At 40.5% G+C, this 15,420-nt stretch overlaps 1 protein-coding gene across 1 annotated transcript in view; it reads right to left on the bottom strand.

Moving 5' to 3' along the window:
- Positions 1 to 15,420, bottom strand: part of DMC1 (DNA meiotic recombinase 1) — a gene marked incomplete at its 3' end in the record, with an annotated part of 785,302 nt that overhangs the window by 41,162 nt on the left and 728,720 nt on the right. Inside the window, exon 13 of the mRNA XM_082264958.1 lies at positions 10,576 to 10,692. Within this exon, the coding sequence (XP_082121084.1) occupies positions 10,576 to 10,692 (117 nt within the window). The remainder of the gene's footprint in view (positions 1 to 10,575; positions 10,693 to 15,420) is intronic.

The raw sequence follows: 15,420 nt of genomic DNA, 5'->3' as shown, positions 1-15,420 counted from the left end.
TCTGCCCTGCTGAATGGTAACCACAGGGGGTTGCTCGCTCGACATTGGCACCATTCACAGAAAGCCTTGTATTTTTTAAAAATTATATGTTACATATCATTTTGTATTCTCATTTTCAACTAGTAGGTTGGTTGCAAAAACCAAACAAATATACATAACAGCTGTCCTACAACAGGTCCTTGACAGAGCCAAGCAGTCATCTGACCACTGATCAGTTAGCTCTAGGTCTGCTTGCAGTGGAGAATAGTGACTGTCGGCCACTGCCTTCCCACTCTGCTCCACCATACTTACTAGAGCTGCAGGCTTGGGAGGGGCAGACACCACTGGCTCTCAGCCACACCCTGAAAGATGGAGCCAGATGTTAAATAGGGCAGATAGTGGATCTTGGCAATATTGTCAGGATCATAGTTACATAGTTAGTGAGGTTGAAAAAAGACACCAGTCCATCCAGTTCAACCTATGATGTGTGTGTGTGTGTTTGCTTTTAGCCGTTCATTGTATACCCCTGTATGTTGTGGTCTCTAAGGTGCCCATCTAACAGTTTTTTGAAACTATCAATGCTCCCTGCTGATACGACTGCTTGTGGAAGAGAATTCCACATCCTTACCGCTCTTACAGTGAAGAACCCCTTACGCATTTTAAGGTTAAACTGCCTTTCCTATAGTTTTAGTGAGTGGCCACGTGTCTTATTGCATCTCCTTTCTCTGAATAGTTTGTTCCTTATGCTAGGGTCGCCAGTACAGTATTTGAACATTGATATCATATCCCCCCTCAGTCGTCTCTTCTCCAGAGAGAATAGGTTCAGTGCTTGTAGCCTTTCCTCATAGCTGATGTCCTCCATTCCCCTAATTATTTTTGTTGCCCTTCTCTGGACTCTTTCCAGTTCCAGCACATCCTTCCTGAGGACCGGTGCCCAGAACTGGACAGCATACTCCAGATGTGGCCGGACCAGAGTCTTGTAGAGTGGGAGAATAATCTCTTTATTTCTGGAGTGAATCCCCTTTTTTATACATCCCAGTATTCTGTTGGCTTTACTTGCAGCGGCTTGGCATTGCATGCCACTGCCAAGCCTGTTGTCTACCAGTACCCCCAAGTCCTTTTCCATCCTAGACTCCTTCCTGGACTTTGCACGGCTCTGCACCAAAAGCTAACAGCGGGCAATAACCTGCTATCAACTGACTCTAGGTCACAGGAGAACATCAGTAAATGTACTCCTGTTAACCAAAAGAGAAGTAGAACAACAAAAAGTTTTGCCATACTTCGCTCTTGAATAGACTCTGGAATCAATGTTCACCTGATGTCACCTGTGGTCTTCCTGCAGCTGATCTTTTAGCCATTACTGGCTCACCATGCTTGTTCTGCATGTGTCTCTGTGAGGACAGTATCTTAACAGAGACAGAAGTTTGCTTCTTCATGCCAGAGCCTCCATTAAGAGGATTACTTAGGTTTTTTTTTTACAAACCATTGTCAATGATGTCTTGGGACATCTGATCTATATGGAAATTCAACCGGGCCTTGTACATAGGGCCCTGCGTCCTCCTGGTCCACCCTCCAGGCCAAGAGATATCATCTGCAGAGTTCATAAGTTTCCCCCTAAAGAGCAAATCATGCAAAAAGCTTGCAATATACGTGCCATTGACTTTTATGGAGCTTTTCCTGGATCTCTCCAACGCCGTAGAACCCTCCAAGCTCTCTTGACAACACTTAGGGAAAATGGCATTTGGTATTCCTGGGGATTCTCCTTCAACCAGCCTGACTGCCCGCAGGGATGGCAGGTCCATCACTATGAGATATCCGGAGGACTTAAACACCTTCTGCAAGGCTTTGGATATCCATGCACCTTCTCCTTTTGGCTGGCCTCTTCCGACCCTCCCCTCTTATCCAGAGGGCTGGACCATTGTCACCACCAAGAAGCGTCCCAGACCAGTGTCCCCACTGGGGTCTTCCCCGGCTGTGTGCCCTTAGTGGTCTATATACATTACCAGGCCTGTACTGTTTGTATAACTTAGAACTCTGTTACGTTTTCTGCAGAGATTGAAACTCATTGTTTTTTCCTTTTGCTCCGCTCAATATCTGTGGGATGTGCAGCTTCCTAGCTTAAGATGGGTTTGGCCTTTCTACAGAGTTCTGCCTTCATGTACAAGACACTCCTCATGGGTATAGTCTCCCCTTGCACGGGTCCTCTAATGCTACTACTTTTGTGGTCTTGTGTCTTTATACCATGCAGCGCCCAGGCACCAATGTTTACTCACAGAGTAGACCTGTTTTACAAATATATATTTTTTCTACCTTTTACTATAACTGAAGGGGGGACTTGCCCAGGGGAAGGTTGCAGCCTCCCATTATAGCAGCATTGTTTCTCCCATATCACTATCCTTACAATTGTTGTTGTTTTGGCTCCTGCGCATAGCAGGTTATTTTGTATTGACTGAACAGAGGCTGATAGCTAATTACCTAGTCTAGAGAGGCAGGTCTGTTAGTATTGGCTCCTAGTGAGACTACCCCTACCTCCCCCCCATAGGTCTCCTCATCCACCTCTATTCCTACCTTTTGTATGCCTTAACAGGTATGCTATTCTGTCCCCCTCCTGTTGACTGAGGTGTGCCCTATTAGTGGTAGGTTAATTTGCACTTTTGGTGTTACGTTTGATGGTCATGCAAATGCTATTGTTTGTCTTTCTGACTTTCAAGTTTCCCTTATCGTATTGTTCTTTTCCAAGTCCTTTTTTTTTTTTTTGCTCTGTCTTTTCCCGATGCCTCGGAACACATGGGCCTCGTGTATCTCTCTCCTGGCGATAATCCTCTTTCAATTTTTTTTCACCTGGGATACGCCATATCTACTTTAGGGCCTTTCCTGGACAGCTAAGTATAACAATTATCCATAATCTGTATCTACCATGATTTATATTTTTTCTCTTAATGTTAAAGGTCTCCATGCCATCTGTAAAAGACATCTGACCTTGAGAGAATTTAAGCGTTCTGCAGCCGATATTATCTTTGTTCAAGAGACGTATCCAGATGAATCTGGCATTATGTTGTTTGGCTCCAAACCTTTTTTTTAAAAATGTACTTATCCTCTAACCCACAGAAAAAAGCTGGGGTAGCAATCCTCTAAGTGGGGTTCTTCCTTTCAACTACATAAGGTATACACGGATGTTTTAGGTCGTTCATTATCCTTAGGACACAAAAATAGTGCAGGGCTGTCATTATATCAAAGCAATTAAACCATTAATCCTATAAAAAGGCCCAAAATCCAATGAAGGTGATAGTCCCACAACTGTTGTGATGGGCAAAAGACTCTGATGCAGACCCAGTGACACCTCTCACACTCAAATCCTGCTTACCAGATCTCCTGTGACCCCCTATAAAGAATAATCAACAGAAGCCTGTATGTACAGTGGCTCACCAGCCACAATGGTAAGGGAAGTGTATAAATGTAAAGGGTTGTGGACCTATGCACTACCAGTGAGATATATAGAAGGATGTGGAATAAAAATATCAGGTGGAACACCAGAAATCAGCAGCCAATTCAATAGTCTCACAACATACTAAACAAGATAAAAACGCAGGGGGAATTAGCGCTTGATTTCTAAAAATGGTGGACCACCGTTAAATAAAACGTCAAAGAGATGTGACCAAATATAAACGTGAGAGAAAAATGATGATAAAATAATGATCTGAAGCAATAAAATGACAATTCTATTAAATAAATACAAATAAGAAATGATCAGTGCTGGATCATATACATGATGATAAATAAAAAAAAGCTAATGGTGGGCAAAAAACAGGTTGCACGGATGAAGGTGATGTGAATACCAATATTCAGTGCAAGTGAGGGTGTGAAAGATATTCAGTGCAAAATATTCCAAAGTGCAAAAATGAATGCTGCATGGTGCTTCAAAATAAATAAAGAAAAATACTCAAAGGTACAAAGTCCCATAAAAATGAGTGCAAAAATAAATAATGCTAATAATATCCAGTGAGGATAGTGAAAGTTCATAAGTGATCCAGTGACTTTAGGGAACAATTCCGGTGACAGCCAAGTGCGTGTAATTCGTGAGCTGGGAATCCTAATCAAGTGTAATGGCCGCTCACCTCCATTAACACTCAATTTAGCGTTTTGGTGTAGTCAATCACCATAAGGGACCTCCGGATGTTCTCAGATACAATCAGGGGCTTATTGATGTTAGTGCATGGATCTCCACAATATAATGCCCAATCAGTGTTCCTCTCCTTAATGTGGTGTCATCGTTCACAAGTAAACAAATCGATATTCCTGGGACACTCACTCATCAAAAGTAAAAAAGGGCTCTCATAGTGTAGTAAATCAGGATGAATTTATTAATAAAAATGCAGAAAACTTACAGTTAAGACTGAACAGATGGGTGTAGTAAGCACAGTACTGCCGATGCGGTATACTCCGATACTTGAGGTATACTCCAGTCTTGAAACCCTTGAAAAAGTCACGTGTGTTTGTGACGCAACGCGTCGGGAGAAGCCGTGGTGACGTCACTTCCGGTCTACGGCCGAGACCGGAAGTATCGGAGTATACCGCATCTGCGGTACTGTGCTTACTACACGCATCTGTTCAGTCTTAACTGTAAGTTTTCTGCATTTTTATTATTAAATTCATCCTGATTTACTACACTATGAGAGCCCTTTTTTACTTTTGATGATACGCTTTAGGAGGCACACAAGGCAGTGGTACGAAGACACTATTTTGCCAGGCTACTGCTTTTAAAAAGGATTCTAAAGCTACCTACCAGCTGTTGATAGATAAGCTCAAAATAACTGAATCTAGTCTTTCAATTTCTGCCTCTTTTACTCTCCTTAGGTACATAGTTCAGATCCGTGCCACCCTCAAAGATCTTGATGTAGGTAAAACAGAAAGAGCTTTGTCTCAACTTAGACAACTTTTTTATGAAAAGGGCAACAAGGCCCATGCCCTGTTGGTGCACAAACTATGTGAGAGGGCAGCGCATTCTGCCCTGCATGCTATAAAAGATAGCACGGGTCACCTTCATTTACACCTATCCAAGTTGGCACATCTCTTTTTTGATTTTTATTCTTCCCTTTAAAATAATCCTGATATCCCCCAAACTCCTACTCCTCCGGCCCTACTTCAAAAAAATTTCAACAATATCTCGAGGACAGCAGTATGCACAAAATCCCCACTTCAGACCTTCTTAAGCTTAAAAGGAATGTAAACCCCATTCATGAAATCTGACCTGGGCACAAATATCTGTAGTGTTTACCTATCTCTATCCAAAGCCTTAAGTCCTGTGCCTTTCTGCCTCTTCATTCCTCTGTAATCAGCATGATAACTTCTGACAAGTTCTCTGACACCGGAGATAGAAGCAGCTGAAAATTTGTGTGGGTGAAGGGACTCAAAAGACAGATAAGCAGAGAGCTTGTCTATTCACAGCACAGCTCTGCAAGTTTCTTAGTTCCTCTGCCTATTTGGAGGGGGGGGGGAGTGTGCCTTTCCACCAATCAGCTCACACACTGAATGCCTAGACTCTCCTCCCACTGCTGAACTGGGAAGAAAAGGTTATAACATGATGTGCACATTCTAAACAATATACAGTGCCTTGCGAAAGTATTCGGCCTCCTTGAACTTTGCGACCTTTTGCCACATTTCAATATTATAGCTTGCACAGTGCTCCTTGGGATATTTAAAGCTTGGGAAATCTTTTTGTATCCAAATCCGGCTTTCAACTTCTCCACAACAGTATCTCGGACCTGCCTGGTGTGTTCCTTGTTCTTCATGATGCTCTCTGCGCTTTAATCGGACCTCTGAGACTATCAGAGTGCAGGTGCATTTATACGGAGACTTGATTACACACAGGTGGATTCTATTTATCATCATTAGTCATTTAGGTCAACATTGGATCATTCAGAGATCCTCACTGAACTTCTGGAGAGAGTTTGCTGCACTGAAAGTAAAGGGGCTGAATAATTTTGCACGCCCAATTTTTCCATTTTTTATTTGTTAACAAAGTTTGAAATATCCAATAAATTTCGTTCCACTTCATGATTGTGTCCCACTTGTTGATTCTTCACAAAAATGTACAGCTTTATATCTTTATGTTTGAAGCCTGAAATGTGGCTAAAGGTCGCAAAGTTCAAGGGGGCCGAATACTTTCGCAAGGCACTGTAGAAAGCTGAAGACAGCAGATATACATGTAAAACTTATGTAGGGAGATTTGTCTAATTTCTGTGTATCATCTGAGGCTGTTCAATTCACTGGGTATGTGTGAAGGTTTACATCCACTTTAACTCACCTACTCAAAACATTTCCCCTGCGCACAAATCCCCAGGCCCGGATGGCCTTCCTTATTCCTATTATAAGACATTCCTCCCTACTCTTCTCCCTCTCAAGGTCACACTTTAATGGTTTCCTTGCAGACTCCCCTATTCCGCATGACATGCAGTCCTCCTACATCGCAGTTCTTACTAAACACAACAAGGATCACACTTTGTGCTCCAATTACCGGCCAATAGCTCTCATGAACCCCAACTTGAAGATTTTTACTAAACTTCTGGCGAATACTGTAGACTCAACAACTTCTTCCTTCCATTGTCCACAAGGACCAGGTCGGTTTTATCACCTTTTGCCAGGCAAGGGGATAACACCAGGAGAGCGGTTGACCTTATTGAGGTGTCTAACGGGCAGAAAATGGAGGCCATTCTACTTAGCCTTGATGCAGAAAAGGCTAGTTGGCTATTTTTGTTTACTACCAATAGTCATCTGGGAAAGAGAGGTGCTTTTTCCGAGCTATTCTACACCTCTACTCTAAGATTACTGCCTCTAATAAAACACCATATGCTAATGCGCTTTCCTTTGTGATCCACAATGTTACTAGGCAGGGTTCTGTTTGCCCTTTGCATCGAACCCCTCGCAGCCCACATTAGGAATAATCCTGACATTCATGGTATCCCAGTGCACACTAAAGAATTTAAGCTCTCACTCTTTGCGGATGATGTCCTTCTAACAATTAGCCAACTGCATATGACCTTCCTAATCTTCACCAGGAATTCAATTTATTTGGCCCCTTCTAAGGGTAAAAAAATAACTCCAAAACTGAAGCTCTACCTCTAAACATTCCTTCCCCAATTCTATATCGCCTGGTTAAAACACTAAGACTAAAGCGCTGAAATATTTAGGGGTGAACTTAACCCCTACCCGCACTCTACAGGGAAAACTTCCTTCCTCTCTACAATAATATTGATAAACTTCTTTCTCAGTGGAAGTCCCTTCCAATTTCCTTCATCGGCCGTATTGCTACAATAAAAATGTTTATTTTATCTACATTTTTGTATTTATATGAAACGCTCCCTGTCCCTGTCCCATTGTCTCATTTTAAAAAACCCCAAACTAAATTATTTAACTTTGTTTGGAACTTCAGATGACAAGAGTTGCCAGATCTGTCTTATATGCAACACGGGACCAAGGCGGATTGGCCTTCCAAAACCTTTTGAAATATTTGCTAGCTGCTCAATTGCGCTTGTTAGCTTCCTGGCTTACTTTGCATTCCTACAATAGATGGATGGAGTTAGAGAAGCTGTGGATGGTGCCAGTCCACCCCAACTCCAAGTTATGGAGCTCTACCACCCTATCAACCTTAGCTAACTTGCTCTGGCCTACGACTCATCTTTACACCTAATTCAAAAAGTAACTCTCCTGCGCTCAGGTGCTATGCTCAAGGAAAGAGAGTGTGTCTTAGACTTTGTTGACAGCGCCTAGGATCTTGCTGCCCTCTCAGGACCATGGGTATCCACAAGTACTAGAAAACAAGAGAAGGGCGCACTGAGTGCATTACAACATTTATTGAAAGATAAAAAGTATCATAGATCATACTCACAAACGCATGTAGTAAATACGCGTGTCGAAGCACTATTTCAATAGGTATCCTACACGACTATTCCAATGCTGCAGGAAGACCAGATGGCATCTGTAATGGCTAGGTTGACGCATTTCAAGGGAGAACCCTCTTCCTCAGAGGGCCTATATAGTGCTTTGACATGTGCATTTACTACATGCGTTTGTGAGTATGATGTATGATACTTTTTTATCTTTCAACAAATGTTGTAACTGAATTGCACTAGGTCGGTGCGCCCTTCTCTTGTTTTCATTGTCATCTTTACACCCTGTGGAGATGGGCCCACAGGCAATATTCCCTTAAGACTGCAGCTTCTCTGGCTACCTCCTTTCTATCCCCCCCGGCTGTTCCAGATAGCTTGACCTCCCAGATGTTTTCAGTTTGGAGAAATAGAGGCCTATTTCATTTTGGCCACTTGGTGGATCCCAGCACTAGGATCTTGAAAAAGCCCATGATCTTTCTAGGCAGGCTTTTTAGGCTTTCTACAAATCCACCACTTTTCAAAATCTATGACGAAATCCCTTCAATCTTCTAAATTGTCCCTGTTTGAGAAAATTTGTTTGGATGGCCTGTCTAGCAAGGATCCAATCTCCCAAATCTACAAGATCCTAATTTCCATACCTTCCATTTCTCCTTCGAAGCATCTTTATATGCAAAAAAATGGGAACAAGTCATGGGAGAGGAGCTACCCTTTGCTACCTGGCAGACAATATGGTTTCAGGCGGTTAAGAGCTCCATCTGCACCTTATATTGAGAAAACCAATATAAGATGCTTTTTCACTGGTACTATACCCTATATAAACTGCGATCTATATATCCCACTACTGATGACAGGTGTTGGAGATGTAAGAATATCCACCTTGACCATTACCCGTAGATACTTTACGCACCTGCCCCTCTCTGCCTCAAGGGGGTGGGAGTGGGCTGTGGGTTTCGTATGGTCATGAAGTGCATCAGATACTCTCTTCTTTCTCATCTTTTTATTTTTCTCTTGTTCTTTCCTTTTCTTCTTTTTCCTGATATCCACCTTTGTCCACCTTAAAGGGCTTACCTGATAATGTAAATTTTTTACCTGCAAAAGGGGCTTTATGTCTCCGCTACTTATTCCTCCTGTGCTATACTGCAATTGCCATGTGATGTTTTTGATTGTTATGTTTCCAGGCTTTATGTCTGCGCTACTTATTCCTCCTATGCTATACTGCAATTGCCATGTGATGTTTTGATTGTTATGTTTCCTGCTGTATTTTTTTTTTGAGAGCTAAGCCAGAATAATCACATGGAAACCCGTTCTGTTCACCGTTGTTTTGCAAGCTTTGTAAAATCATTCTGGACTTGCTTGTGAGATAATGTGGATTTCCACCTTCTTTGTTTTGTACACTCTTTAATTAATAAAAAGACAGTTTTGGAATATAACCCAAGCATTTATATATAAAAAAGAAATTTAAGTATTACTTTTCCCACAATGTTAAAGATTCCTTTTAGCTTATCCAAATCACTTCTTCAGTTCTAATGTGTCAGGCGCCCATGCATTTATATCCATGCAAGGAGCACAGTCACCTTAAAGCGGCAATAAACCCAAAAGCAAACATTTATTATATTGCAGCTTACCAATTCTTAGATGTGGTGGCTGCATTCATTTTCTTTTTAGGCTTTCTTTCCTTTATTTTCACCTGGTGATCCCCCCAGTCTGTTGCTTTTCAAAAGAACAAGCTCTCTTGCAGATTTAGTAGTTAGAGGACTGACACAAACCATTTACTACTGACAGGGATGCTTACAATGATCATCTTTTATTCATGTAAAACCTTTATTACAAAAGGAAAAAAAAACTGTGGCTGTAACTGCTTAAAAAGTGTTAGCTGAAGATCACTTTGAACTTGTTAGTGTATCTAAATCTGCTACTCCATCTAACACTTCCCTCCCCATAGTCTGACAATGCTGCTGTTCAAAGGTGCCCCTGTGCTCATTCATCTAGAGTGGAGGCACTATAATACAGGATATGTGTTACTGGCCAAATAACCAGGTGAAAACCAAGGGGAAAAAGCCTAAAAGATAAAACAAATGCAGCCACCACATCTAATGATTGCTAAGCTGAAATATATTACATTTTGGTTTTGGGTTTAATACCACTTTAATCCAATCATCATGGAATAGGTCAAGACAGATTTTGATTGTCCAAAAACAGGAAGTGGGAAAATTGTGGAACCACCCTGTTCTAGTTACTTGCATAGGTGCTAATGATTCGATTTACATGGTAAAAGGTGTGCTTTATTGTTAACTTGGGATGGAATTATGTAACTAGAATGGACTGGTTCCTTCATTTTCACACATCCCACCTTGATCTCAGACAATCAACATCTGTCTTAACACATTCTATGTTGATTAGATTAAGGTGATCGTGCTACCCATGTAAATAAAAATGCTGGGGTATGTTCCTGAAGTGGCTTGTATAAGCTGTGAAACAACTTCAACATTACAGAAAAGGTTGATTTGATTGTGATTAACGAATACCATTTATGCCATGACCTTGATTAAAGAGAACCTTCACAGACATACAGTATTGATAATACTATTATTTAGAGAGGTGTTTAATGCTTTTTTTTCATATATGAAATGCTTGGGGGCAATAAACAATCTGAATGTAATGAAAAGGTTGATGAACTGAAGAGTTTGGAAACCCCTACATATGGAATTACCTGTCATAGATTTTAGCAATGCGTAGCTCCCCTCTACCTTTTCTTAAGCTGATTCTTGTTGTGGAAGCATGTGCAAGTATATGACCTCCAATTGGCTTTTTTGGGTCAGCTTGAAAGCTATAAATAAAAAAAAAAAAAAAAAAACTTCTGCCGATGTAAAATTTTATATTTAGAGTGAAGATTTAGAATCTAACAAAGCAAAAAGCTGTGCAAAAGAAGGATCGCTTAACAGTCTACCTTTAGGTTTTCTGGCACACGCTTGTATTTTTTCAATAATGCAGTACATGCAAGTCTTCCAATGCAACAATATATGCAACATAACCACTACTGACACTGTATATATTGGGAATAAAGGAAAATATGGGGAGGGAGGGGGCAATAGAAGGAGGGAAGGAAAGGGAGATGGGACTTTAAATGGAGTCTCCATCCCTAATAAGATGAACATAAGGAATACATAGTGTTCAAAAAATAAAAAAGTGGGACTTTATATGAGGTGTGGCCAGTATACACATAATGATATAATGGTAGTACATATACATCTGCTGGTAAGCATAAAGAAGCATATGATTAACATCACGTGTTTATTAACATGTTCTATAGCAGTTTACATAGGTACAATAGGTACACAACCAATGAAAGGCGACATATACAGTATACAAATGGATAACATGATAAGACCATAATAAATGATGAAAACAATAACAGAATAGACCAACAAACGTAAAATGTAGGTAAAGAATGATAATTGGATGCATGCTGGAATTGGCAATAAATTTAAATGGCCTTCTTAGCTCAACGTGTTTCGTGAAAAGGATTTCACTTCATCAGGAGCAGGCACAATTTGGTTTTTTAAAAAACATGTATAACATCAATGATATTGCATCCAATGAAGGGGTATACTACAAAATTGAGGATGATGACTTACAGTAGAATAATGACTATCAAAGAGGCTGTTGGTCACCCAGAAATACATCCAGAGTGGGAACTGAGGGGGCAACAACTCCGCACAATTCCGATGAGCAAGGTCCATGAACATAGCATGAATTTCATAATGAGTCTCAGGCTTGGTGGTCAAGTAAGGCTCTATAGGAATGTATCAAAACAATAATGAGTGAAGTGAAGACCGTATGGGTATAAGGGTAGAGTAAATGAGCCCAAGACCAAGAGTGCAAAAGGAAGAAAACAAGATCTGTATAGCTGTGCAGCAAATAGTCCAAATAGGGGAAGTGTGAGCATTAGGGAAACATCACGACCAAGACAGGTAATATCATGGTGTGCCAGAGAGCAGTGCTGGAAGTGCAAACAAAGGAGAAAAGTGACAAACCATCAAAGTACTATTGGGTAGGAGATCCCAGATAGAGATAGTGGAAAGTGTAACCAAAACTGTGAAAGGGAAGGCATCTCATACAGAAATATTGAAAAGTGTGACCATGATAATAGAAAAGTATTGAAAATAAAGATGCAGAGATATGGCAAAGGCAGGGACAGCTTCCAGCATCACGAGCAGTTCAAAATTAAGGAACACCACTGGGCAGACTGTGGCTGCCTAAGATGGCGTCCCAGATATGAACGCCGATGGAAATCACGCGTAGAGACGCCGACGGATGACGTCATGCTCTGCATGGAGAATAGTGGCGCCAATGCGGGGGAGGGGGAGGGAGAGGAGGGAAACGGCAGGGGCGCATTGCAGTTCCCAAAGGGACGGAATGGGAGTGAACATCCCGACCCCAGTGACAACAAAACTTGGAAAAATCTGTATTATAAAAGGGGTACCCAAATGGTGAACACCCCAGTGGCATGTACTAGATGTATAATGGGGAGTAATAAAAAATATATTATTTAAATGGAATTGGGTATATATAGATTGAATAAAAATGTTGAAAAAACTGGTGACACACCTCCATCCCTATGTCTATATAGTATATATTGGGAATAAAGGAAAATATGGGGAGGGAGGGGGCAATAGAAGGAGGGAAGGAAAGAGAGATGGGACTTTAAATGAGACTCGTGCAATGGAGTCTCCATCCCTAACTACTGACACTGCACTCATTCTCTTAAAGTGTAAGTGTAGCTAAAATGAAAAAATATTAAAATTAGCACTAGGGACTTAACTTTTAATCAGTAGGATGTTTTCATTGTGCTAATTCCTCTTCTTTTATTTGAAGTCCTCTTCCATCTCTAACACCCCAACCTCTGGTGCAGCGGTGGTTAACCACTTAAGCCCCGGAAGATTTTACCCCCTTCCTGACCAGACCCCTTTTTTTAACTTGGCACTTCGTGAATTTAACTGACAATTGTGCGGTCATGCGATGCTGTACCCAAACGAAATTTACGTCCTTTTTTTTCCCCACAAACAGAGCTTTCTTTTGGTGGTATTTAATCACCTCTGCGCTTTTTATTTTTTGCGATATTAATAAAAAAAGAGGGAAAATTTTAGAAAAAATTAAATTTTCAACTTTGTCTTTTAAAAAATGTCCAATATACTCAATTTATGTCATTTTTTTGGCCAAAATATATTTAGCTACATGTCTTTGACAAAAAAAAAAAATTAAATGAGCGTATTTTTATCGGTTTCCCAAAAGTTATAGCGTCTACAAACTATGGTGTAAATACTGAAATTTACGCAGCTTTAATTTCTGACTGCCTATCTCATTTCATGAAGTGCTAAAATGGCCTAGCAGTGTACGGGAGCCCGAAAACAAATCACCACCATCAGAATTTCAAAGGGCGTACATTTTTCATTTCATTTTCTCACTACCTATAACAGTTTAGGAGGCCCTGAAATGTCAAGATACCACAAACCCCCCCCCCCCAAATTAACCCATTTTGGAAAGTAGACACTAGACACCCCAAGCTGTTTGCTGAGAGGCATGGTGAGTCCATGGAATATTTTATATTTTGCCACAAGTGTTGGGAAAATTAAAAATTTTTTTTAACTTTTTTTTTTTTTACACAACGCTGTCACTAAAAGATAAATTTCTCACGCATGACATGGGTATATGTGGAATGACACCCCAAAATACATTCTGCCGCTTCTCCTGAGTATGGGGATGCCCCATGTGTGAGACTTTTTGGGAGCCTAGCTGTGTACGGGACCCCGAAAATCAATCACCATCTTCAGGTTTTCTAATGGCGTAAATTTTTGATTTTACTCCTCACTACCCATCACAGTTTCGGAGGCCCTGAAATTTCAAGATAGCACAAAACCCCCCCAAATGACCCCATTTTGGAAACTAAACACCCAAAGCTATATATATATATATTTTTTTTTTTTACACAAAGTTGTCAGTAAATGATATATTGCTCACACATGCCATGGGTACATGTGAAATGACAAGCCAAAATACATTCTGCTGCTTCTCCTGAGTACAAGGATACCCCATGTGTGAGACTTTTTTGCAGTCTAGCTGAGTACAGGACCCCGAAAACCAATCCCCACTTTCAGGCTTTCCAAGGGCGTAAATTGTTGATTTCACTCCTGTCTACCTATCACAGTTTCGGAGGCCATGAAATGCCAAGACAGCACAACCCCCCCCCCCCAAATGACCCCTTTTCGGAAAGTAGCCCCCCTGAGCTATTTGCAGAGAGGCATGTTGAGTGTTTTGCAGATCTCACTTTTTGTCACAAAGATTTGGAAATTGAAAAAAAGAGGAAAAAAATGAATTTTCCTGTTTTTTCTTCATTTTCCAAAAAAAAAAAAAAAATGAGAGCTGCAAAATACTCACCATGCCTCTCAGCAAATAGATTGGAGTGTCTACTTTGCAAAATGGGGTCATTTGGGGGGGGGGTTTGTGCCATCTTGGCATTAGACTGCCAAAAAGTCTCACACATGGGGTATCCCTGTACTCAGGAGAAGCAACAGAATGTATTTTGGGGTGTCATTTCACATATTCCCATAGCATGCGTGAGCAATATATCATTTAGTGACCACTTTCTGTAAAAAAAAACAAAAAAAAAAACAAATTGTCATCTTCCCAAAACTTAGGGCAAAATATAAAATACTCCATGGACTCAATATGCCTATCAGCAAATAGCTTTGGGTGTCTACTTTTCAAAAAGGGGTCATTTGGGGGGTGTTTGAACTGTCCCAGCATTTTTTGCTCAATCTTATCCACACATCACCCACTCTTCTAACCACTTGAAAACCAAGCCTTTTCTGTAACTTTTTGTTTACATGGAAAAATATTTTTTTTTTTACTAGAAAATTACTTTGAACCCCCAAACATTATATATTTCTTTAAAGCAGAGGCCCTATAGAATAAAATGGTGGATGTTGCAAATTTTTTTGTCCCACGGTATTTGCGCACAGATTTTCCACACGCAATTTCTGCAAAAAAAATACATTTTTTTTTAATTTATTGCACAAATACACTATATAATTCCAATTTGTTTGGTAAAATTTAAAAGATGATCTTATGCCGAGTACATAGATACCAAACATGACATGCTTTAAAAATTGCACACTCCTGTACATCGGCAACAAAGTACGTACATTTTTAAAAGCCTTTAAAAGTCTTTACAGGTTACCATTTTAGACTTACAGAGGAGGTCTACTGCAAGAATTACTGCACTTGACCTGGCGTTCGCGGCGATACCTCACATGCATGCTGTAATTGCAGTTTACATATGACACTAGACCAATGCTTGCGTGCGCCATTGCGCGGGGGGCTTGATTTTTTTTTTTTTTTGCTTTTTTATGTTATTTTGACACCTTTCCTATCATTTTTTTTTATCATTTTTATTGTTATCACAGTGAATTTAAATATCCCCTATGATAGCAATCTGTAGTGACAGGTACTCTTTTTTAAAGAAAATTGGGGTCTTTTAGACTCTAGATCTCTCCTC

Source organism: Pelophylax lessonae, assembly GCF_965119305.1.
Source record: "Pelophylax lessonae genome assembly, chromosome: 8".
Lineage (NCBI taxonomy): Eukaryota > Metazoa > Chordata > Amphibia > Anura > Ranidae > Pelophylax > Pelophylax lessonae.
Note: the sequence above shows the minus strand (reverse complement) of the source record. Positions and strands in the feature narration are given on the sequence as shown.